This window comes from Maylandia zebra, linkage group LG22 (genome assembly GCF_041146795.1).
Source record: "Maylandia zebra isolate NMK-2024a linkage group LG22, Mzebra_GT3a, whole genome shotgun sequence".
NCBI classification, from domain to species: Eukaryota; Metazoa; Chordata; class Actinopteri; order Cichliformes; family Cichlidae; genus Maylandia; species Maylandia zebra.
In genome coordinates, this window is record NC_135187.1 from 20,872,056 (window position 1) to 20,898,362 (window position 26,307).

The 26,307-nt window shown below is 43.4% G+C and overlaps 2 protein-coding genes across 3 annotated transcripts in view; one reads left to right on the forward strand and one right to left on the reverse strand.

The window, feature by feature from the left end:
• The window catches only part of sp8a (sp8 transcription factor a), a 20,857-nt gene extending 16,162 nt beyond the window's left edge, over positions 1–4,695 (forward strand). For both annotated transcript variants that reach the window (XM_076879413.1, XM_004547944.3), the window contains 2 exons: positions 1,093–1,982; positions 2,492–4,695. In XM_076879413.1, coding sequence (XP_076735528.1) covers positions 1,962–1,982; positions 2,492–3,691 — 1,221 coding nt within the window. In that variant the 5' untranslated portion in view covers positions 1,093–1,961 and the 3' untranslated portion in view covers positions 3,692–4,695. The remainder of the gene's footprint in view (positions 1–1,092; positions 1,983–2,491) is intronic.
• Positions 4,696–4,823: 128 nt separating this feature from the next.
• Positions 4,824–24,417, reverse strand: itgb8 (integrin, beta 8). The gene is made up of 16 exons (XM_004547943.3): positions 23,807–24,417; positions 22,797–22,882; positions 18,848–19,019; positions 17,941–18,047; positions 17,366–17,505; positions 16,962–17,127; positions 14,424–14,582; positions 14,209–14,304; positions 13,950–14,042; positions 12,775–12,915; positions 11,061–11,475; positions 10,713–10,935; positions 10,487–10,590; positions 8,709–8,831; positions 7,552–7,718; positions 4,824–6,458 (listed from the first exon to the last, which is right to left on the reverse strand). Exons 1-16 carry the CDS (start codon positions 23,898–23,900, stop codon positions 6,333–6,335), a joined length of 2,412 nt encoding a protein of 803 aa, XP_004548000.2. The 5' UTR covers positions 23,901–24,417; the 3' UTR covers positions 4,824–6,332.
• Positions 24,418–26,307: the final 1,890 nt, after the last annotated feature.

The window sequence follows — 26,307 nt, forward strand, 5'->3', positions numbered from 1 at the left end:
GGGATATGAAATTGTTAAATTACTTGAAATTTTTAGTTTCTGCTGGACAAGTCAAAATTTTAAGATATTAAATTGAAATTTTGAAATTCAATTTCTTCACTTTTTTTCTCTTTTTTGGTGGCACAAAAATTCTTCCATACAAAAGCCACCTGGTTCAATTTACAGAAGAACTAAATTGACTGTAGGAAGTATCATTATTTAATTTAATTTTAAATTAAATTTAAATTAAATTACATTTTAATTTGGTTTTGGGGTAAAGTACCCCTCTAATCTAAGCTGATGCACCATGCCATCCTTACTTACTTAAAATGAAAAAGGCTTTGCAGCTGCTTGTCTAGCTTCTCTACATTTTACAAAAAGGTGCAAGTACAGCAGACCAACAATGTATTTGTTATTTTCCTGGAGAATAGTTGTTAGGCCTATAAACTACTAATCTAGCCACTGGTCAAGTAAGTCAATCCATTGTACATCATATGTTTGAGATATTAGTATCTTGGTGTGTTTAAACCATCAAGGATATGCTGAATAATTTCCTTCAAGAAACAAACAACAAACATCTGCCTTAACATTTTGAAGTGTACATGAAATCTAAGCTAAAATGATATATCGGACTTTGCATTGCAACACCAAAAATAATTATGCACACTAGCAGCCACTTGATTTAAACTGTGAGATGTGATTAACTTTTCTGTGAGTGTGGAGCTGACTTCATTTAGGATAGTCAAAGCGATGAGGTAAGGGCAGGAAAGCAGTATATCAAGCAAATGAAAAAAGTAGCTTGAATCCTGCTGTTTTATTACATTTGAAATTCAAATGAAATATAAGTGCCTTTGCTCTTACATTAGGTTATTTCTAGGGTGCTTGTGTCATCACAAAGGTTAAACATGCCTGATTTAAGTGTAGGACTATCTATTCAAATAATAAAAGTTACTTCCTCCCACTGTTAGTCTGAGCTTAGCCAAGTGTCTAAATGAGTTATAAAATTAGGGAAAAGAACAGAAAGAGGTGCTTTATTTTAAAAAGTAATTTGTTTTGTGTTGAATAAGATGAAATTGTAGAGGCAGTGATGGTATCCTCCTTTCCCTCCCCCAGGGCTGACTGGATACGCCCCAGGGACAGGATGGGACGGACCTGACCAGCCTCCCATTCATCAGCCTTTCCCTCTGAGTGAACTCACAACATAAGTAAAACAAAACTGCGCTTTGCTGTTTTACATGCACAGAAAGCTTCCCTTGTGTATTTTATTGTGTTTACTAGCACGCATTATCTTTCTTGGCCGATGGCACAAAATCCCCTTATGCCATCATAGTTGCTTTTTAGTTTATTAAATGTTGCCTTTTTATTGCTAAATTAAGGGGTAACTTCACCTTAACACAGCTTTAAATTCAACTGGCAGTGAATAGGTTTGGGGGATTTTAGCTGCAATTTGCCTACTTTGCCTTATCATGGAGCCTTGCGCTGTTCGAAGTCCAGTAACGAAATACATGGAGCATCAAATATAAATACACGTGAAACTAAATGGCATTACTGCTGCTACATTTTTATTAACCTAATGAGGAAATGCCTTAAATCAGTCACGGAACTATTCACTGCCACTTTTTGTGGCGTTATGACGTGTATTTTGACCAAGTGGTGAGAAGGAAGAACGTTTCTGCGCACTCATCTGTTGCTTCAGTGTCTCCTTTTGAATTTCATGCCTTAAACTTTAAACTATTCTCTCACTCCTACTTTGAAACTATACTTGCTTACAACGTTTGAAACTTATGACGACCCCGAGCAAGAATGTTTGGAGAAGATGACAGCTGATGTCTGATTGGCCAGCGGATGCTTAGCGCCACTTCAAAGCCACGGGGAAGATACAACTACTACCAAAGCAGTCAGAGAGGAAAACAGACCGATCACGCAAGCTACCGAGAGCACACACAGACACTGACAGCAGAAGATATCACCGCACGGAGTCCATGGCTGCCACACTGCTTGGGGTGAGTTTGCATTTCGACGCAACTTTTGTTTTTCTCTGAATATTTTTTTATTTTAATTTTAATTTTTTGGCAAAAGCAAATTCTTAAAAGGGTCTGTCCATTTGCTTATTCGGTTAATATTTATTTTATTCCCTTTATCTCGTTTAAATGCCGCTGTTTATAATAAAAGTATCGTTATTTAAATTAACCGAGCTTTAGTTCTTTCCCCATCTACATTTTTAGCTTTCACAGCTTGCGCTATTGATGGCGAGTTGCTACGTCTAATGGAAAAGTTAAGCGATTTTTTAAAGATTATTTGCCCACCATAGTTAAAGTTTTATAAGTTACTAAGTTATCCCACCTGCTGTGATTTTGCTGGTTAAGTTAAAAAACAACAACAATGTAAGCTTCATTTGTGTTTTGCAGACTGTGTCCAACTCATTTGATTTACATGCTTCATTTTACGCGTGTTTTGCGCACATGGTTTCAGTGGCGTGCTGGCTATAAGTGCGTGCTTTGTGTTCCCGCAGGAGGAGCCACGGTTGGGCAGCACCCCGCTGGCCATGCTGGCCGAAACCTGCAGCAGGATTGGGGAGCCCAGCCCCTCGTGCTCCCCTACTGTTTCCGAGGGAGCCCCCGGACCCGTCAAAGGGTTCCATCCGTGGAGAAGGAGCTCGCAAGTCACCAGCAACTTGGGTACCTGCCTCACATCGTTTGGGGTTTCTTCTGGGACCTCCAGGAGTAGCAGGACCGGACTGAATGACGCCTCTAGCGCTTTCACTGTGACGGCTGCTACTTCTTCTTTAGGGAATGATTTTTCGATGTACCAGCCCGCTGTGCCACCGGACAACTGCGTTCCCAATTCCGCACACGCACAGCGGCCCGTGCTTCTGACCAAATTTCCCTCCTCGGTAGAAAGCATAGCCGGGATATATCCAAGGATGCATGCACATCCCTATGATCCATGGTTCAAACCCGTGGGGGATACTGGTAACGGGCCTCCTGCCTGGTGGGATATGGGCAGCAGCTGGGTGGACGCACAGAACACAGTCGGGTTACCCTCTCCTTTGAGCAGCTACACCAGTGACTACAGCTCTAACTTCAGCCCTGGTGCCTCTCAGCACCTGCTCCCCGCGGCGCAACATCTCTTCGACGGCTTCAGACCACCTGTTCCCGCAGCCTACACAGAGCCTCCGGTCACGGCGGCACCTCCTCTCACAGGTTCCCCAGTCGTTTCTTTGCCCCCATCCTCCCGCTCCTCCTCACGGCGCTACTCCGGTAGAACCACTTGTGACTGTCCAAACTGCCAAGAGGCGGAGAGCCTCGGCCAAGGGCGCACGAGTCCCCGGCGGAGGGGCTTGCACAGCTGCCACATCCCAGGTTGTGGTAAAGTTTACGGCAAAACTTCGCACCTGAAGGCCCACCTGCGCTGGCACACCGGGGAGAGGCCGTTTGTCTGCAACTGGCTTTTCTGCGGGAAACGCTTTACGCGCTCTGACGAGCTCCAGCGGCACCTGCGCACACACACCGGGGAGAAGCGATTCGAGTGCCCCCTCTGCCACAAACGATTCATGCGCTCTGACCATCTCAGCAAGCACGCAAGGACACACAGCCCGGAGGACGGCGGGGAGCCGGGGCTCACGAAGGGCACCAGCGACACGGACAATAGCGGCAGCCCGAGCCCTGGACTGAGACTGCACAGCACCGAGGGACAGAGAGCGGTGCAATAATCCACAGAGCTGAACCCGATGAATCCACACGTGGGTTGTTTGCTTTACAGCGTGCCGTGGACTCTAAAGAACTGAAACAGCACTTTATGGATCACTCTGCTTATACCTCATCTGTTATTTGTACCTTTCTATGAAAAATCTTTTACTCATCTGTCGTTTAGTTTTTGTTTTCTTTTTTAATTTCTCTATTGCCTAATTTATTCTCTTTTTTTAATATAAAAAAGGAAGAAAAACGAGCCTTTCATAATCCCCTTTTACTTCATTATTATAGTAATTAAATATATAAATTATAAAAAAGTTTGAGTGACTGCATTTCTATAATTTACTCGTGTTTGAAAGTCTGTGTTGCACTGGGATTAATAAATGGGGCAATTTTCAATTAAAAACAAACAAAACAACTATTCACATGCAATAATCTAAGTTTTGTTGTATATTACAATTTGCCTCAGAAACAAAGTCTTAGTTTTCAGTTTGCAGTGATTATATATAAAACCATAAAAAAATACATACATAACAATTCTATTTTTTTTAATTTAACAATTTTATTCTATTTAAGTAGGCACATCTGCACATCTGCACCTTTAGATACAAAGAGTTCTGTAGTCAGTGACGTCAGCTGCTGCTTTATGGGGGGGAAAAATCTGCTTTAAGTTTTTTGTTTCAATGATGAAAAGACGTTGCTATTAAAAAATGCTGTAAAGAGTAGGAGACTTGGAGTGAATACTCACAGTGAGCTTTAAACACAGTTGTGTAGGTGGAGATCTCCACCTAGTGTTCAGTTTATGCAGTCAGCAGCTGCTTGGATCACATGGGCTTGGACTGTAATATTGAATGCAGGTCCTGGTTATGCAGCAATCTTTTGTTGCACCAATAAAATAAATTAAAATGTAAAAATCTTTGGCACATCTACACAAATATATTTAAACAAACAGATATTAAAAACGTGTAGTGAGTTGTATACATGCTTCAATTCTGATGTTGGTCTTCAGGGACTGTCATGGTTGAATATTAAAAAAGTTTTTGCCTATTTTTCATTAAAAAAAAATGTACATGAAATTTTGGGCCACAGGGCCTAAATAAATACAACTAAATAGAATAACTATAAATTAATAAAACACAGTTCAAGAAACAGTTTAAAAACTCTTGCACATTTTTATTGGAATGAAAACAGTCATGCTACACATGAATCGACAGCAAAACTACAGAGAAAGTGCTGTTGTCACTCCGAACATAATGCCCGGTAAGATGAGATGATTAATACCTTATTGCTGAATTCATTTCAGTTTTAGAAACAGAGACAGCTCACAGTATTCACTACCTATTTACCGCTACTCAAATATAGCATAACAAATCAAATAAACATAAAAAATATAATAGAATCATAATAAATATTCATTAGTGTTCCGAGGTTACAGTAAAACAGAGCAGCTAATGCTGTAAACAACATGTTAAAAAAAAAGAGGAACAGGAGTGGGCAAGCAAAGTCTCTCAACAAGTCACGAAACTGGCACTCTGGTTTCAGAGGATCTAATCCTTTAAATTTGCTGAAGAGTGAAGTTCCACCTCTGATCTCAGTACCTTTGGAGCAGATTTGTGTATTAGTCTATACTTGTGAAACAGCAGGTAAATGCAGACATTATTCTGATACAGAGTTCACATTCTCAGGCTTTTGATGATACAACTGCCATTATGTCAGTATGTAAAATATAAATCTATATCCATTGTCATTCCAGTGTTCCAGTGGAGCTAATCCACTCCTCCAGTGAATTAGCTTTAAACACACTTAGGTACCTTTAATGCCTAGAGATCCCACACTTTTCAGTAGTAAAATGCAATTGTTCTAGTGCAAGTCTAACCAGATTATTAACAAAAGACAATCAAATGAAAGTATTCTTGCTTGTCATTACACAATGCCATGATATAACACTAATTTGCAATGCAGCCGATGTTAACAGAAATAAAAACATTAAACGACAAGATTCGCCATGCGTGACTAAAATGTAATCGCAATAAAATAAAAGCAAGCTGCTTAGTCACTTGGTGTATGCAAGGCAACACAGCTGAGGTCAGTAATGTGTGTTATTTGAAAGAAAATGTCGTACATTACACTGACCACATGGGGGCAGACTAAGACAGGGAGACAGTACTGTCGGATCATTGTAGTCTGGCACAGTCACATGATTTTTTTTTTTTTATTAATATGTAGTGTTGTCACTATCAAATAAATAGAAAGCATATGTGCACCTGCACCACACACACTCACACATGCACACTCACACATGCACACTTACTCATGCTAGAGTAGTGCATGGCTAAAAAGCGCGGAGTGATCAACTTTCACCCTGTAAAGGTGAAGTAGCTTCCCTGCTCCTACAAAAGGAGGAGAAGAGGTGGGGAATTTGTGCTCTTCGTCTTCATCTCCAGGATTCCCAGGATACTGGCCGCGTCAGTCACACAGTCAATAAAAGTTTGGTCAGTTCGATTAACAAATAAAATCCCGTGGAGGTTTCATAGTTTACTTCGCTTGAGTCTCTACGTACTACGTACCGCTGGTTAAAGTTTTATGAAGGTTAGGAGGCAGAAAAGAAGCCTTGAGTCCAGCTTTGCTTCTATATGTCTCTACTGCCTTTGTTATGACCTTTTATTGCCAGGGGTCACCCAGGGGCATCTTAGAAACCTGAATGTGCATTTCCACAGGGCGATCAGGTGGATGGTCCCTCCTGTAGGTGACAGTCTTCTCATTGGTTGTAGGAATGTATGACAGATCCTGGTGGGGAAGGGGAGGGGGCAACAGAAATATGCAGTCAGTAATATTGGAGTCTGAGATGAACACAGATCCTCACTTCAGAAGACTTCTTCACTATTAGTCCAAAATACTACATACTACGGTTCCCATAATGCTTTACAAGTTGCCTTTTCCCCCCACATGACTCCTACATGTCATGTGTGACAGATGTTTCCGTGGTTACAGCTTGTGAGTGTTCATATTAGTGGAGAACTCAAAGTGTTAGTCTGTTTAATTGTGATTTATTTCTGGTAAAGATTTGTTGGTGAAGCCAAGATTATGAGTTAAGGGTCATTTTCACAGTCCTTTTGGAGCCTTTACAGGTACACAGAGGATCTTAACCTCTTAACAGCCACCAGGTCACTGGGTTTGGTTAATGTCCTCCCCTTTTTATAGCATTTTCACCTGCTTCAAACACCCACGTGGAAAAGCTTTTAACAGAAACTCTGTGGCTTTATTTGAAATCTAAATGCGTCCCCTATTTACTGAAAGTTCAGCATGTGGCTAAACATGCTAAACTTAACCCTTGGTGGATATTAGGCAGGTAAACTCAAAGTCTATGTGGCCTTTCCCATGACTGAGAAGTGAAGAGTAAGTCTTTGTTACTCAAAAGCAAAACTTCCCCCTGACAGTAAAATGTCATAAAAAAAAAAATCAGCAAAGAACTGTAAATGTTAACCAGACAGATGGTCCTGATTCTTAAACACAGTCCACAATCGTCAGTATCATTAAGATGATCTGCAGCAGTGCCATAAACAGGAACCCCCCTCGCCACCCCTAACCAGTAACCATTGCTAAGAAATTCCCATCTTCCTCTTCTCCAAAGTGCTGTATGTCATTATAAGGTCAGAAAGCTGGAAACTGTAGCTGCTGAGCTGGGAGTTGGGAGGAAATGTAAAACACAGCTGTACCTCTAAGAGCACACTCACATTCCTCACTGCTGGTTTCAGCTGCCGGTACTACTTCACATAAATATCCTAATGAACCTTTGCTGCTCAGGGCTCCAGGGACACTTTGGCTCTCATTTAAAATCAGACAGCACTGAGAAATTCCTCAAGGATATCAGAGAGCTAACCTTTCCAGTGCAATGGTACCCTGCATCTTCAACAGTGCCCCCTGGTGACCACCGCCTCTTCTGCAGCAACAGCCGGGACACGGCCACAACCACCAGCCCGCACAACACGGTCAGGGCGCACACGCTCAAGAAAGTTCTCACCAGCCGAAGGCTGCTGCTGACACAGTCTGTAGACACATACACATAAACGCACTCAGTTTTACTGTGCAGAGCTATAACATTGTATTGTTCACTGATGGGGACAAAAGTTTGGAGTATTTTTGATCAAAATCATCTTTGAGCAACATGAAAGTACAGATTAAATAAAACTAAAAGTACAGATTCAGCAATATGAAACTGTGAAGAGCTAATCAGGTATATTTCAGTGGCTCTAAACCCAGGTGTAGGCTGGGTATGGTATGTTTTGGATGTAAACGTTGGACTTGCATGAATGAATTTGAATAAAAGTTACTAAAAGAGGAAAGAGACTGCCCACTGAAAAACAGGGGAGACAAAAAGGCAGTACAAAGCAGAGCTACTCATTTAAATGACATATGACACACACACACACAGAGCTCGCTCGGCGGCAGCTGTACCACTATTGCGGTACTGAACAGTCAGCTGGCTGTGTATCTGCTGGGGAGCATGTGTGGATGACGGGCTGATTGCTCGACACAAAGAGCCCAAAGATTGCTCTGACATTTTGTAACAGAGTTACCATAGAGACCTGGCTCCTGCTGCACCCGGGAGGAGTGGGTGTGAGCAGGAAGAGTGTCCCGTTGGGTGTGGGGGGTGGGGGGGTGGTTGGAGGGAAGCTTGAGGGGATAGGGGGAGATGGGGGGGAGATGCACAATAAGCAGTGCTGTTCCAAAAATTGGAAAAGGGTGGGGTGTAAGGGTGGCGGGGTGATCTGTAACACTTAGATGTGCAATAATAATGTGTGCGAGACTGAGGGCAAATGTGAACTGTGAGGAGGTGTGTGTGTGTGTGTGTTTGTGGATGATTGAAAAGAAAAAATCCATAAAGTGAGATGGAAACTGAGGGGAAATCTAAATTACAGCTGTAACACTGACAGCAGGCTTGCTGACTCAAATACACCAGGGTGCACTAGTGCAGCAGAGGTATCAACGGATATCACCCCAAGTTAAAGCGTGTGTGTGTGAGTTTTGACTTCATACCTGGTCTTGTGCTAATAAGAAGCTGAGCCTGACCAGACTTCGAGCTGGTCTGAAAGCGATAGCTGTTGCGACAGCTGTCGTTACTGATGTACATGCAGTGAATCCACGTCTCCCCTGCTTGACCTGAAAATACAGCCAGAGAGAGAGAGGGAGCAGTGAGACCCAGACATAGATCCAAGATCCAGAACAAATCCTGGAGGGTTAGTTTAAACAAAAAAATTGATCAGAGTGGTGCTGCTGCAGAGCTGCACTGTTTTAAAGCTTCTCTTGTTTCAATCAAATTGAATTCAGGTTTGTTTATATAGTGCCAAATCACACAACAACAGTCGCCTCAAGGTGCTTTACACGGTACCCTACAGAATTCTGCAGAAAACCCCAGCAATCAAGTGACCTGCCTGTGAGCGAGCACTTTGTGGTAGGAAGGAAAAACTCCCTTTTAACAGGAAGAAACCTCCAGCAGAATCAGGCATAGGGAGGGGCAGCCATCTGCCTTGATGGGTGGGGGTTGTGAAGGGAAAGAGAAGAGAAGAAACAGAAGCAAAAAGAAAAAGAGAGCATAGGGAGACAAAACACAGACTAAGGGAGAGAGAAGACACAAATGTGATGAATTTAATGCTGCTGCAGCGGTATATAAACACATGGGGAGTGAAAAGAAGAGAGTGGAGAAGAAGTGCTCAGTGCATAACAATGTATGACATGAAGGCAACCTTATTTTAGTAAAACCAAATTAAGTAATTGAAGATCTGTGTGCAATGAGAATCTGACTATACAAATCCTCTCAGTAATCTGGGGTCTTGATTCTCGAATAGTGACCAACTGTTAGACAAAGCATTTTGAAGCTAAAGAAACTGATTTTTTAGGAGTCAGTGGAGAACAAAACTGAGCTAAAAGGTCAGTGAATAGTAGGCTTACACTCATCAGGTGGTCAGAAATGCAACTCTAACTGTATATGAAAAAGAATGTGATGTAGAGGCAGTCTTTTTAGTGGCCAGCAGGGGGTGGCATCTCTGGTTGCAAAACGAGGTCAGGAGACATAGTTATCTATGGGAAACCCAACTTTCCACTTCTTTTATGACTTCAGCAAATGCTTGCCTTGTGAGTTTATGGCCCCTGAAGACAGTTTTAAGTCATACTTAATAAAACATGGTGTTCTTTTTTCATTTCATTCATTTTCAATGATTGTATTATTTAAGGTATAATAGGTGTTAAAACAGGATGTGGTTTAGTTCGGGGCTACCTTGTGATTGACATGTTGCTATCATGCAGTATGCTCAGCTCTCAGTGAAATCCATCTGTCGCTCTGCTTCTAAATAACCAAATGGCTTTGGCTCAAAAATGCAGGCAATAAACTGCCAACATGTGCAACAGCACTTCGTGTAACTTGTCAATGTTGCTTTTATAGATTGCCAAACTTAGCAAAAAAAGATGAATACAAGCAGCTCTAAGGGTTGCTTGTTAAATAGTAAATACAAAGTAATATATTTCAAACCCAAGAGCAAATTCAAACTGAGCCAAGGCTTTTATTAAAAACAGCTAAATCTGTCGTAGCTTCAATTAAAGAAAAAAACCTTTTTAGTGTCCACAAAACTACAAATATGTAAACCTGAACCTGGAGGTTTGTTCCTGTTAAAGGGGAGTTTTTCTTTCCCGCTGTCGCCAAGTGTTCGCTCATATGGGGTCATATGATGGGGTTTTCTCTCTATTATTTACTTCGAGGCAACAGTCGTTGTGATTTGGTGCGATATAAATAAAATTGAATTGAATCACACCAGCTCTACCTGACATGTCATCCATGTAGCCGACCAGCGGTGCACAGGTGTGGTTGCACTGTCCCGCCTCTTCTTGGGTCAGACCATGAGAAAGGTGGCAGCCCACACACGTCCTAAGAGGCAAAGCAACGCAAACAGAAATAACAAATCACTACAGTTTCAACTTCAAGCATACAGCTCGATCTGTCGGAGCTCCCATCGTGCTTTGCGGTACTAAATATAAGTCGCTAATTACCAGTATGATTGGCAGGTGCTTTGGCACGCAGGGCAACGCTCGCAGAAGTCTCCGGAGTGTTGGGGGTCGTCGCACACGCACTTACCACACACACACTTCCCTCTCCCGCTGCAAAGCAAGCCATTTGATGACTGGCAGGTTGCTGTGGAGACGGGACAGTTGCAGCTATCGCCTGTCCATCCATCCTCACACACACATTCACCTAGCACACACACACCCCGACCTGAGAGACAGGAGAGAGATGAGAGGAAAAGGCATTAGAGAAGTTAACGAAGAAAAATCGTGCACTAGTCATCTTGACATTAGCAGTATCACTATGAACTAATTTTCAGAGTGTGCCCCTCTTACTTCCACACAGCAGCCCTCCTTCGTAAGGGCAGGAGAAGTCGTCTAATTCGCAGTATTTCCCGTACACTGCACCGAGCCTGCTCTGCTCACAAACACACTTCCCACATTCGCACACTCCGCGGCCACTGCAGACCACATCAGACCCATCTGCTTTGCAGTTCTTGTTTGAATCCGAGTCCTTCATCATCCCGTAGTTCGGCCTCTCCTCCTGATTGTTGCCATTTTGGGTCTGTTTGCATGGTGACGCGTTGGCATCACGGCACTGTCCCGCCGGTCCACATGTGCACTGACATTTAGAGCGGATCCTCACAACAGTGGATTCGTTGTAACCCACGGGACGGACCATGACTGTCACATCTTCATCTTTACCGTCATCAGGACAGGAGTGCTGGCCAATTGTGATATTGAAGTAGACCTGCGTAAAACAAATATGTTTATAAAGAGCAGCAGGGGATGTTGAAAGAGGGATAGAGCTGTGTTCTAGTTGTATATTTATGTGGGCGGCAAGGTCAGTTGGTCATCTGGTGCACCACCATGGCCCAGTTCAAAAAGAACTACCGTAATATTTTATGCTATGAACCTCATCGATTTAGTGATAGAGCGTCTTGTTTGCCTAGCAACAGCAGGTAGAAATTCCAGTTTCTTCACTACTTTTGTTCACGACTAAATGACCACATCTCATGCCATCCTCATTAGTTAACATGCTAAACTCAGGCCCTCAGTATTGTTGTAAGCATGCTGACATAGACATTTACATCAGAGAGACTATCTTAAACATCCTCTACACTTACACAGCGATGTGGATTATACAGAAATCATTTTTCTGCACCAAACTGAGGCTGTAAATCTAAATAATCTAATAATAATCTAATCTAATAAGCCAAATCTGGCTGCATGATTACAGAAATCCCTAACAGCTCAAACAGTTGGACAGGAAAATGGATTCTTAGGCTGAATTTGAACAATTATTCTGTTGGCTGATGTGGAAAGTTGCGCATGCCAAAGCTTTGAGTTCACAGTCAGCCTTTCTATTGATTTTTATCTCCATTCTGGTAATTGTTTCCATAATTCGTCTCTAATCCACCCACAGATTAAAAGGCCTGAGTTTCTTTGTACAGTGGAGTAACTCTGTAGAGCAGTGATTTAGTATGCCGAGGTTCAATAAAAGTTTAGAACCCCAAAATGTGATGAAAGAAGTCTCGCAGGAAGCTAAGGGGAGTAAAATCATTCCCAAATGCACTGAAGATGCTATAATTAGTGCCAAAGCAAAGGTCTCTTTGGCTGCTACAGCTACAGTAACCTCTGATAAAGTCATGCTGCTTAAGTAGAAAAACTACCGTGCACAGCTGAGAAATATCAAAAAGTGCTCTCGGCACTGGTGAAGGTTTCTTTTTCTCTGCTGGATAACAGAACAGGTATTAAGGAGTACAAGTCCAATGACCTCATTCTAAATATAAATGTCCTATTTGTCTGTATCGAGGCTCTCGTGTTAGGTGAGGTAGGGATTTCTGGAGGAAAAGGTCGCGAAATCACATGGAAATGTTTTCCTCTTAAATACAGTCCGTGTAATCCGCTCAGCTCGGATTATTTACCAAATCTTCTCTGTCACGTAAAGCTCTCAGTGCGAGGGCGTTTGTGTATGTCAGGGTAATCTGATACAACTAATATATGCCTTGTGACATCTCTGGTGGCTCTGACGCTGCTGGGTGTTTACCGTCTGGTCGGGCTGCACCCCCGTGCAACTGTGCTCTGCAGCAGTGGATCCATCGGGGCAGAGAGGAGTTACAGACACCCAGTACCTGCTGACCGCCTTGTCCTCCACCGACACGGACACCACCACCTCTGATAACAACCTCTGGGCACATCGAAAACAGAGAGACAAGCAGCATTACACTGAGAGCCTGATATAAAGAAACTTATCATAGCTTACTGTGCTGACTACAAAGCAATGTAGGTTAAGATAAAAGGGAATGCTAGGAACAGCTTGAAATTTTAATGAACGTAATCTGTGTGAGTGAACAGCAATGACGAAAGAAAGGGGGGGAAAAGAGGCTCATTAATCAAAGTTGTCACATGTTGCCTGAAAGCCCTTACTGTCACCCTCTCTTTCTTCCTGAAATACAGGGATTTATGGGAACAAGGAGGTGGGGCCGAAAATAGCATCTTTATGTCCCTCTCTGATTAGGACACATGGTTTCTGTGGGGATCTGATAGCCATTATAATGCCAGCTTCTGTTCAGGCGGCGCTGTTTGTGTATGTGTGTGTGTTTCGGCACGTATGCGTGGCTGCGCACCCGATTCTGTGGATTCGGCAGATTCTCGAAGCAAACAATGGAGCGCTGTGCCTGAGGCAAGATTATACTCTGCCAACAGAATTAATCCCGTGGAGAGTCTCACTCACCCACACACACACATACAAAACCTAACCTTCCGTAACCTCAAGTTCTCGTCCGTGTTGTTTCCTGTTGTTGTTTTTCTTTCTTCAGGCTTTAGGTCTCTCCCCATCATCAATTTTCCCCAAACTTAAGCACTTTAAGTTTGAGATCATTTAAGATTTTTCTTGCATTCCCCGTTTTCAAACTTCAACTTCTGGGGTACACATAAACAGGACGCACTTTTCAAACAGGACATGCGCTATTACTCAGTCCGCATGATTCAACAAGTCAAGGAGAACAACAAAAGTTTGTGTTGCTTCAGCAGACCGGCAGCAAACTTTGTCTCAACATTTCTGAGCCAGGAATGTGTGGGGTTGTGATTCCAGCTCTCACAGTGCTGCTCTTCTCGTCTCTCCCACCTTTCACTTGTTCCCGTCTTTGTCCAAAGAATGAATAAGACGCTACAAAGAGGACAAAGAGCCTACGAGGGGAGGTGTAGCTGAGTGCTTTGTACCTTGTATGCATCCACCACCAGGTCAATGAGATTCGGAGCCTGGAAGAGGCCTAATTTTCCCAGGTAGGAGCCAGGTAGCAGATGTATCAGCTCCTGGAAAAGGAAAGGGAGACGAGAGTAGAAAAAAACGTAATGCTTTTAAAAATCTTCCCCTCTCAAATGTGCTCCTGAAATGAGCAAGATATGTATGAGTCAGAATCTGTGGCTGATTGTATGCCTTCTCAGTATATTACTAAGTGCACGTGTAGGGGCACATTACCTCATACCACTGGTATTGCTGCTTTTCCACAGCAAAGATGGAGTAGATATGGTTTTCAAGGAGCTTATCAGACAACTGACCCAAACTGGGATGATCCTGAAAAGCAAAGTAAACCTCCTGTCACCTCAAAGCCTGTAGTAATTCATCTGGTCCACATTAAAGTGAGATTATGTGAGCTTAAAGTTTGATGCTTTAGCTTTTGCAAGTTTCCTCACCATCCTGGTGCTGCCTTTGTAGACGTTGTCCTCCAGGTGACACAGACCATCGTGTGGCACGACGATCCCTGCCAGCCGGCTATCCAGGGCGAGGTGAGAAGGCTGGTCGGTCATCAGGAGCAACAGACGCTTTGCCTCTGGTCTCCAACCAACAGCCCTCTAAAATGCAGAAGGAAGGCAACGTGCAATGTTATTTTTGGCCATTAATTTAGCAAAACTTACATATTTTCATCCTAATACCAAAAAAATTCAAACACAAGCAGAGATCTATTGAACGTCTCTACAGCCTGTTTTTGCAGAGTGGTTTTTGTTATTCCTTTAAATCATGACGGAGTGATGTGGAAAAATGTGCATGCATCACATTTTAAGGATTTACAAGTGTGGGAAAAAATGCAAGGCGAAACATTTTACACATGTGAACTGGATTATTTTCGGTGATGATCAGGCTTTTCTGTAATGTCCAATTAAATAAAGAACCGGGAGTCTCGATTTTTATGTCTGTGACTCATACAGTGACTCCTTTCTCTCAGCGTGAGAAAATGGGCCAGTGTGCACGTGTGTGTGTATTTAGGGAAACCTAGTGAGTAGGCCTGGCATAATGGAGTCTATTTCTAGACTGATGACCACTGTGGTGTTTCTCTCCGACATGGCTACTCAGGGGCCCCCTGCATGGTGTGACACATAACCCCCACAGAAGCTGTAATGTAAGCAACTGTGAATCTCAGTGTGTGTGTCTGCCATACCCCACATGTGGAGTTAATACTTAGTGGGATTCCTGTGGCAATATGCATTGCTTTCAGGGTGCCACTATTTTTCCAGAAAAGAGTAAACGCTTCTTTTACATTTGCAGATTTAACACCTACTTACAATTAGAAAACACCCCTTAGATTTACATATACAGCGTCTACTCTACCACTTGGCTGGGATGGAATCAGGGTCAATATAATTTGGCTTTTTAAGAATTCACTAAAGAAACTGTGTAAAGTAGAGGAAATTAATCATCCATTCTCTTCTGTTTATTCTTATCAGAGTCGTGGTGGTGGATAGACTATCTATCTAGTCTATCTACCATAGGGCGAGAGGCGGGATACACCAAGTCGCCAATTCGACACAGGGCTAAATTAATCAACATTAATCAAAAATATATAAATATATAATAAATAAGTCACTGCATAAATATTCAAACCCTTTAAAGTAACTGAACTAATTCAACAGAGCTCCAGCCAATTGTAGTTTCACAGTTAATGAAGTGCAGATTACCAAAGTGCAGTGAATGTGTCTCAAGTGACTGTAGTATAAAGACACCTGTGTGTGAAAGATTCAGTCAAGGTTAATCGGTATTCCTGGCAACAATTACACCATGAGGACAGAAGAACGCTCCAAGCAAGTCGGGGAAAAGATTAGGAAAACTATAGGTCAGCGTACAAGTCACTGAAAATCCCCTGGAGTTCAGTTAAATTCGTCATCACTGGAAGAAAAAGCACATGTGTAAATCTGCCTAAAGCAGGCCGTCCTCACAAACAGTGACTGTGTGAGAAGGACACCAGTAAGGTGGGGGCCACGAAGACACCTATGACTACTCTGAAGGAGTTAAAAGCTTCAGCACCTGAGATGTTGCTCAGGCTTTATGGAAGAGAGGGGATAAGTTCATCTAAAAGCATGTGGGAGTCTGGGGTCTCTAGTCTGATGAGACCAAAATCAACTTTTTAAGTCATCACACTAGACACTTTGTTAAGGTAGCAACAGACATTCTATATATTTTGGCAAACACACCATCTCTGGCAAAACATAAAATGAATACAGCAATGATAGATAAATCCTGAAAGACCATCTGATTCAGTCTCCAAGAGAATTCCAACCTAATACGCGAACCTAAGACGCAAAGCATTCAGGCACGAGCTAGACGGAAATGGTTTAAAGTCAACAAGGTGAGTGTTTTGGAGTGGTTGAATCGAAGCCCAGAGCTCAAGCCAATGGAGAATTTGTTGTTGGACTTGAAAAGCACTGTTCATGCCTGACCCTGTGCAACCTGACAGAGCTTGAGGAGTTTTGCAAAGAGGAGTGGTGTACAATTGCAGTGTCCAGATGTGCCACCATGACTCAGACCTGTCCACACAGACTCAGTGCTGTGACAGCATCCAAAGGTGAATTTACCAAATAATGACTTGAATTAAGAGGAGCTTGTTATTAAAACACATTTCAAAAGCCAGAAGTCTCAGTGGTATGTAGTGAGCATTAGGGTAACTTGCACTGTGGAGGCAATATAGACAGGCTATGGAGTGACACATGTTGCCATGTAGATGATATTGTTTTAGGGAAGCCTTTGATTATTTCTGCAACCTAAACTAATACATCTGATGGATTATAGCAACAACAATTATGAGAATGCAGGGTTGAGCCGGCACAATCGAGTAAGGGTGGAAAAACTACATTAATTGGTCCTGTGCTGTTAAAACACATCACTATACGTCACTAACAGCCTCTGAGGGAGTTTTATATGCATTCATGTACGCAAACTACATATGAACAAATGCCCACCTGGCAGACCGCAGCTTGCAGCATGGCATCTAGTCCTCCTTCAGGTGTGTCCATGTTTCCAGAGATGCGCTGGCGCTTGATCACCCGCGTAAACTCGCTCATATTGCTTGTCATGCTAAGGACATGGTGGAAGCCGTGGGCTGGTCGACAGCGTATTTCAAAATCACTTGTGAGAGACAAAAAATAAATAAATAAATTAAAAAATGAGGTCCTGTTTGCAAGATTTGGAACTGCAGAGCTATTTGTTATATGCTCAGCTTATCCTGATGACAATGTTCCCCCAAGCAACTAAAAAGCTAAATTATGCATCTTTGTATATATTTTTTACATGATCACTGAAATGATGACATCCCTCTTCGAGTGTATCATTGTATCTGCCGACTCTAGCTAACAAATGATCTTACCTGCAGGGATTGTGGATCTTCGAAGGATGAACGTTGATGTAAGGAGAAACAGGCTTGTCCACAAATGAGCCAAAACCCAGCCAAAGGTCTGAGGAGTGCTCCGTCATACGAAGGGACAGAGCTACACCCACCGTCTTCAGCTGTGCAGCACGCAGAAAGCAGGTTGGAGAGGTAGAACAAGGACAGGTAAAGAGCAGCAGGCGAGAAGGGAAGAGCAAAAGAAGGAGGCGTGCAAGAGGATATAAAATAAGAAGATTTGGAAGATGATCCAGAATAAATCAGGCACAATAGACAAAAAAAGAAGCTGATTTACTTCCCATTTCCTCTGCTTCATTTAAAAAAAAGTTTAATCTGTAGTAGTTATAAAGTCAGTGTCCATCTCACTGGGCCTACTTACTGTTTATAGATCCTGGTGAGACTTCTCATTTATGCAAGCCTTGACTTAATTATGTTTTTACACAGCAAATAGTCCTTGCAGCTATATTTATATATAGAACCTTCAAGAAGAAGGCGTGGAACAAATCCTCACTGACTCACTGAGCAGCAGAGTGACAGACAAGCATTTTCAAACCTACTTGATCAAGGTTTTCCTGCATAGAAGCCGATACATCCACCAGGTAGTACAGGTCCACGGGATAACGCTCCAGCTGCTTCACCGACACTATGAAACTGGCCGCTGAACCTAGAAACAAACACACACGCACAACATAAACTGCAATGAGCAAAAGTTCAAAAATACTGCATGGTGCACTGCAGCACCAGCATCTACGTGAAGCAGAGATGCAGTGAAACATTTGTTAGGTAGAGGTTGGCTGAACTGTCCGGACTGCAAGGCATCTTCCCTTTACTCTCACTTTGCTGCTCATCTATATATATATGTGTGTAATTACGAGGAAGGACAGCGATTTCAGTGGAAGGGGACTAACTGCACTGCTATTCGCAGCAGCCGAACCAGCTACCAAAAGCTCAGAATACAACACACACACTCACACTGGGACTGTGACTTCATCTAGTGCTTAGGGCACCATTTCTCCACAATGATGCCTTTATTATAGTTTTTTTTCCTGAAGGCTTAAACACTAACAGTGATTCTTGAAGCACCCATCTCGGAAACTGTTAACACTTTTAGTCAGTGGAAATTTGAACACCCACCGCTTGGTGCTGTATGCTCCCATACGGCGCTGCAGGCAGTACTCGCTGTGCTGCTGAGCTACTAAATACAGCACCGCATGTGATGTGGATGAGGTCTTATGGCCTGATCCTTAAAGAAGGTGAGATTTTTCACATTTTGTTCCTTTTCTTTCCCGCAAGAACATTCTTATTTTCTGATATTGCACTGGTGTTCAGCACATTCACAAACTGCCCTGCTGGGCACACAAAATAATACACTATCGCTGCAATGGTGTGTTTTCTGCATACTGAACACATTATTAAGAGAGTCTGATCGTTTTTACGCCCAACCCAAGTTATCACGTCATCTACCTGGTCTGAGGGTGATGCTGATGTCTCTTGGGGAAACTTGTGTGCTGCTGATGGTGGCGTTGACCTCCACCTTAACCTCTGACTGCTCCATGAACTCCAGTGCACAGCCCCTCCTGAGCAGGTTAACTGGCAAGTCACAGCGCTGACTTAGCCCCGCCCCATCTAGAAAGCCCTACAGGTGAAAACATAAAGTTCAAAATGGTCAGTTTGCCCTTCATTCAAAATATGCTGGTTTTAAAATCCAACCCTGTATCTAAAACGAGTTAGGATGATGTAAGGAAGAGGGCTTCCTTACTAGTATAATTTGTATTGTGGTAACTTGCACACTTTAGAAGCACCTTTGCACTTTATTAAAAGCACTTTATTGAGCACTGCACTTTAAGGATAGACTTGCACATCAATAACCATTTGCACACAAGAGGTTTAATTATTTATTGAATATTTATTGAGTTATTTAATAATTAGCAGGTGGCCTTTTGCTCCAGGTCCTGCACAGCTGCTCCTCACTGAGAAGTGTGGTGGTTGTCTGTGAGGAAAGGTTGTTACTGGGAGCAAATAAGGTCTACTGCCAAGTAAAACTTAAGCAAGTGTGTGTGTTTAAAGTCTACAGGTAAAAGTGTTGGTGCAAAGACCTTTTCTGTGTCCTCTCCAGGGTGTTTGGGCAAATATTTCCCCAGTGGTCCAGACATTTAAAGGTTCCAGGAGAGGCCATGGGTTAAGGAGGTGTGAGAAATCTCTATACATGGGTTTTTGGTGGTTTTTTAATAGGGTTAAGGTATAAGGTTAAAATATAACATATTTAATTATCAGAGAATGATAAAATGTATTTATTTATTAACTCAGATTGTGTATTGTATATAGAAGGTGGAATGCTACAATTTGGTAAACTCACCTGGGAGTAAATAATGGTTTAGTCCTAAACAGCTGAGAGTATTTAAAGCTGCCATTTGTCATTAGACAAGAGATTGTTGTTGCTGTTGGAAAGCTTGATCTACCACTAACTGTCATGGCGTTAGATACATGTGGGCAAATAAACACCTCTTGCTTCCACCATACTTTGTCTCAGTCTTCACCTTCACTGTAAATTCATCTGCAAAAGCTTCGTCACAGGTGATGTGGGAATGGACGGATGAGCAAATAATTTAAACGTGTCCTTGAAAACAGCAAAAACATAATACAACCTGAAACGTCATTGTTTTTGTTCCAAAAAGCAAATTCACTTCCAACAAAACGCTAACAACACTTTAGGTAAAAATGTCTCCAAAAGGTGACAGAGGACTCATTTTGCATTATCTTGACGAATTAAGCAAAGCCTTCTTTTATTAAACAACAATGAGAGCACATGTGACTTCAAAGCCTGTAATATTGAATATTAACGGTGCCTTTGCACATGTAAGTCACTCACGACATGTGCGCTAATGAATACAAATAACAGATGGCGGGGGTTGAGATGGTCTGTCTCTTCTTCAGCCCACAGGAGGCGGCGTCCTTGATTTCCAAAAGGACTTTTGTTTGGTCAATTTTGCACCCTCCTAAATGAGCTTGGGCCCACCCATTGTAACTGTATTTCTGCATCTTGTATAAATCCTTTTTTCTCCTCTTCATTGTGGATAAGTGTGCATACATTGACGGTCTGTTTGTTGGCTGACGTTGGTTTTAAAAGTGCTCCAAAAGCCATTCAGTGATTTCCACTGTGTAATTGAGTGCTGCCTGAGGGCAACAAATCAAGGCCGTTCAATGTTGGATTTCAGCCTTTCTTTCCCCTTTGCTTTCACAGATTTCTCTGGGTTCTACACTATTTTATATACTGCAAATAATAAAAGGTAATAATGGCTTCAGAGTGCTGTTAAAGACATACTGCCCTTTATCAAAATTACGTAGGATATGTTCCCCAGTTAGTTGGTTACAAGTTCAAATGAAGTGTATGTTTCAAAAAACAACATGTTTGAATTTCATCAATTTTATTTAACATTATAAATTTTAATATAGGAGAGCATTTTTTTCATATGCACAATATCACAAAAGTCTGTAGGGTATAGCTCACTTGCAATTTTAAACTCTATAAACAGAGCATACAAGGAAGCCATGTTTTCGCTGTAATCTCATCTGTATGATGAGCACATCTCCTTCAGCCCGTCTGGAGCAAGAGCGAGAGTAAACAATTTCAAGGTCAGAAGAAAAATTATAGATTTTCTCTACACTTGTGCCGATGTCTCCATCGTCTCCATCAATTCAAAAATGTATGCCTAACACTCTGCGTTTAAAGGCTGTAATCTAGTTAATGTTTAACCCATTAGTTAATTTTTTAACCTTTGCTCACTGTGAAGTATGTAGTGAAAGACTCACACATGCTGCAGACTCCTGCACACTGACAAACATTCAAAAAAAAGGATTTACTTGCAACACTTCTGGAGCCGTTGGGCAACTTTTGATCCGTTTCTCTTTCTCCTGCGCACCTGCCTGATGTCACAGACGTGCAAAGTCTTCCCTCGTTTATTCCACTCAGGGAAACATGCTATACTGAAACCAGTTTCACAATTAATCAGTGGTTTCATTTTTCATTCTGATTGCTTTCAGTGTGCTTGTATTGATTTTTGATGGAGTTACCCCGACATGAGAGCCATGACTGTTTTTTGCTATCGGACCCTTGAAATTACTCATCAGTTTCAAGCACCAGGTGGAGGTGCCTGTTTGGATTTACTCCGGATTTATTCTCCGTGTATTCCAACACGGTGGAAATTTGCTCAGTGTTAGTTTGGACAGTTCAAAATGTGATTAGGCGCCCTTATTGTCTTCAGATTCTTGATTAAGTTCTCCTAATAGTCAGCTGCCACAACGGCAGAATGTAACAGTGTCATGCCTTATAGCTTTGGAGAGGCTTAGTGACCTTTGGTACTGTAGCAAAAAAACTCACAAATACAAAGAAGTGGCACGAACCCCCCCCGTAAAATTACACCCCTAAATATGTGTATTTACACTGTAATTAATCTGTCATGGGCCAGACTGAGATCAGTCATTTTTTAAAAAGCACGAGGGGGAAACAGATAAGGGATGAAAGAGTGAAATTTTTTTTAAAAAACACACGGTTGAGGAAAACCGTGGTCTACAATAGAACCTGAAACTGTAGCAAACTATGTGACCAGGACCTGAACCTGAAACCTGGACTGGATTGTGTGTATTTATGGTGTTCCCTGTGGCTATAATATGCCCTGTAACAACTCTGAATGCCAAAAAGTTTCAGACTGACTTTCTGGGACTTTCCTTACACAGTCTGTCTTTTCACTGGACTCTGAATATTAACAGCCAAATGTGAACATGCATATTAACAAGACCGGCACTGTTTAATACTTATCCAAGCATGGCTCTGTGAGTTTATATGACCTTGTATGTGTGTGTGTGTCTCTGTGTGTGTAGGAGGTAATGTTTGAGGGCTCACACACACACCAGTGAACCCAGCCCCACTTGATGATGTCAAGAAGTGTAGGACTTACAGGGTGGGAAAGCACCTGAAGTCTGTAAATGCACACATGCTGACAGTTTGGTTTGGTATTTTTTATCTGTGTGTTGTTACTGGTGTGGCACCAGAAAGCTTTACAGCTCCTCACGTCTGTTTCGGGGTGGGCTCTTTACGAGACAGACCGACACACAGACAGATAGAGGCATGGGCGGAAGCAGCAATATGTGTAAGTGTGTGGAGACTAAACACATGGATGGAAAAGTGGCTCTGTCTCTGCTTTCTGCCTGAGAAAACGTGCATGGAAACATTCACACGAGCGGCCGGCGCAACTCACATGAGTCATAACGCAGGCCGCCGAGCTCTAACGTTCATATTATATTCACATTTGTGGACTGGATCAAAGCTTTGGTTCGTGTCATCTGAGGAATGCTGTCCAATGCCTGCCACGTTTGTCTCTGACACACACAAACACACGTTCGTACGCATTCCTACCTCTTCGAAACACCAGGCGCACTGTGGCCCACGGCTGAGGCAGTCTGTACAAGAGGTGATGCCAGGAGACCGACACACGCTGTCACCTGCTCAAGGAAGGGAGGACGAAAGGTGGAGGAGGCAGAGAGAGAAAAATGATTGCAGGGAAGAAGAAAAAAGATCGGCAAGAGGAGGAGGGAAGAATCTGAGATTAGCATATGAAAGAATGTGTGTGTCAACACTTATTAGCCATGCAGCTGAACCCCTGTGGACATTAGACACTTCTGATGATAGGAGCACCACTTAGCATCTCATAAGAGGCTGTTCAGCACAAATCAGCCACCATCTGGAAGCAGGTACTGGATTTGCTGGAGTAGTAACCCCTCGCCCAACACCAATACACACATCCATACCACATCTAATTAGTCAATCATTTAGTGAGAATGTGCATATGTAGGGAGTCCATAACTAGGCACTCAAACAGGATATGTCTATGCAAGGTTTGCAGAAAAAAATACAGTAAGGATTCAGACTTTACTGAGTGACAAAGAAAGGCTTTTTGTAGTGGAATTAGTGTAGTGATTTATCTGCTGGAATCTAATTTTCCAGAGTTATTCTCCAGGGAGCTTCAGTGAGGTTGTAATGTAGGACAAAAGGAGAAAAGCTGCAGGTCTGAGCATCACTAACAGCGCACTCTCACCCAGTTAAAAATCTTGGCCTCTGGCAAAAAAGACTGTGAAGGTTAATCGCCTAACTTCTAATTTTAAATGTTCGGTAATGTGCTCAACAAAGAGGGCTGGAGTGTTACCTGCTACTGCAGTGAGGCTGTCATTACTTCTCATCAATAACTAGTTTGTAACTCCTCCACATGAAACAAATGCTCATTACGAGTCTTTTGCGTGACCTCCTGCAGAGACTACAGAGAATGTGGGATGTGGGGGACGCTAATGATCGCTTGACAGTGATAGCTACAAGATGCAGTCTAATTGCTGAGATGGGATGTAATTAGCCCCCAATGAGCCTCCACTCACCGGCACTGAAGGATTCTCCGCTGAAAGCGACCACCAAACAGCAGAGCAGGAGGCACAGACAGGCGCTGTCGTATGTGCGTAGCCAGGAAGTCATATTATTCTGTCCACACCGGGTAGGAGACCGGAGCCAAGCAGCGAGGAGACACGGGAAGCGGAGCTGTACGGCTACTGGAGATGAACCGGGGGAGACCGGACACCGTGCGTTCGCCGGCGCATGAACAATAACCGTGAGTGCTGGCCCAAGCCGCGGGACATCGTGGTTCACCCAAATAGCCCTCTAATCCCGGAGAGGCATTCACATCGACCGGTCAAATCAGCTTACAAGCGCGCTCCCCCGTGGGCCACGAGAGGAGGTGAAGCAATCGGCGGAGTGCGAGTCACCTCCATCTATTTCCACCCAGCCGCAGGTGTGCGACGCGTCTCCGAGAGCTTCTCACAGCTTCGCCTCACAGCTGATGGTAAAAGTCTCATCCCGGGACAGAGCACACGCAGGAGTTACACACGGGAGAGCCAATCAGAGCTCAGCCGGCGCGCAACCAACATCATGCTGAGTGAACATCATACGCCGAGAGCAGGAGAATAACCGTGTTTTAACCACTGCCATGGTAACCACGCCGCTGTACGTATGAGAGAGAGAGAGAGAGAGAGAGAGAGAGAGCTCAGAAGGGGAGGGGGCGTGCGTGTGTGTGTGTGTGTGTGTGGGGGGGGGGGGGGGGGGGGGGGGGGTGGCTGACAAATAAGGAGAGGAGGAAGAGAGGTGAACAAGGAGGAGTTGCGGTGGATTCCGAGTGTAGCGCTGGTGTTTTTGTTGTTTCTTAAGGGAGCCGTAAGGGGGACCGCTGAGCGCGAGGACCTGCGTGGATGGATGATAGTGTGGGGTAGTTGGGGGGGGGGGGGGGGGGGGGGGGGGGGGGTGTCAGTAAAAACCAGAGCTCTCGCAGAGGGGTTCACAGGCTGGTGCTGCAGGGGGAGGTGACGGGGTGCGGGGGTCTGACTCCATTGTGCGCAGATTCCAGTGACATAGAGTAACCTCCTCGCCGGCTGCTTCGCTGAAGAGAGCCAAAAGTACTTAGTAAATAACTGAACGTTTTATCCACGAGGAAAACAGCCACGGAGCAAGAAAACACTAGCAACCCAGACCATCTTTGGCCTGCTCGTATCTGGTGGGGGTCTTCAAGGTAAAAGAAAGAAAGAAAGAAAGAAAGAAAGAAAGAAAGAAAGAGATTCCAGTCTTGTCTTGGCTCCTGGCCTCAACAGCGACGGTGAATGCGCCAACGCGCAGCAATAAGATCGCGCTTATCTGCTCTTCTTTGGCCTCCATCTGTTGCTCAGGAGCCTGGAGCAGACCCAGCCGGCCTCTCCTCTCATTCATTCATCCATTCATTCACATAATTTGTCCAATGGGAATTTTTGGAGTGCTGACACCTCCCCGTCCACACTCCAAGCAGTCACCCCCAATTATGATAATGATGCAAACACACACCCCACTGTTTTCTAAGTGTGTGAAACATCCCTGAAAAGCAGCTTCCACGCAGTCTCTTTCTTTCTCTCTCTCTCTGCCCAGGCTCAAGTCTCTCCTCTCTGCAGGCTGAAGGTGACAGCGACGGTTTCGTGGTGACCAGAGGGCATAAAAAATAGAGGTATTCACTGCTGAGCAAACTTGATAATGGACTCCAGTGTAAACAGGTCCTCTGCCCTGGTCATCAGCACTGGCCTACATCACTATCTTAATGACAGCTGTCATTGTTGTTAACCCGACACAAGCCACTCTTCCTCTGAGTCATTCCTCCCCCAACTTTTCCCACCTCCACACCCTCCTCCCCCTTCTCTTCCCTTTCTTCTCCCCCTGCTATGTTTGTGTTAGCAGTCGGCTGGGCTTTCCATCACGCTGGTCTGGCCTCATCGTTCTCCAAACACACACACACACACACACACACACACACACACACACACACACACACACACACACACACACACACACACACACACATGCATGTGTGCACAAACACATACATACCATACTCTATTTTGAAGCATCTCAAACACCTGCCCAACTAACTTTCTTTCTTTCTTTCTTTCTTTCTTTCTTTCTTTCTTTCTTTCTTTCTTTCTTTCTTTCTTTCTTTCTTTCTTTCTTTCTTTCTTTCTTTCTAAGTGGTCATTCAGAGAGTTCTCAGTGATTTTCTCTCTGAAGCCTCGCCCTCACTCTCCATTCAGCCTCCCATTCTTTGGATAAGCTGATGCGAGGACAAAGTAAGGGGTCAAATGTGAGAGGGGAGCAGAATGGGGATTCTCATGCATGGATCCAAACCAACCACCACAAGTGCACAGACTGACTGACGTTTGGGGAGATTTGGCACAAATTTTTCTTTGTGTTTCTAAATGTCAGCATTTTTGAGCCTTTTGTTATCGAGTGGAACCGAACAGCCACACAGTCATAACAAATTTGCATTTCATCATGATTTAACACTCGACAGTCTAATCTGAAATCCCCTCTCACA

Coding starts and splice junctions, on each gene's coding strand:
- itgb8 (XM_004547943.3), bottom strand. CDS start 23,900: ATGACTTCCTGGCTACGCACATACGACAGCGCCTGTCTGTGCCTCCTG. Junction 11,476..12,774: donor GGGTGCAGCCCGACCAGACG/GTAAACACCCAG, acceptor TGTTTTACGCAG/GTCTACTTCAATATCACAAT. Junction 7,719..8,708: donor TCTTATTAGCACAAGACCAG/GTATGAAGTCAA, acceptor ATGTGTCTACAG/ACTGTGTCAGCAGCAGCCTT.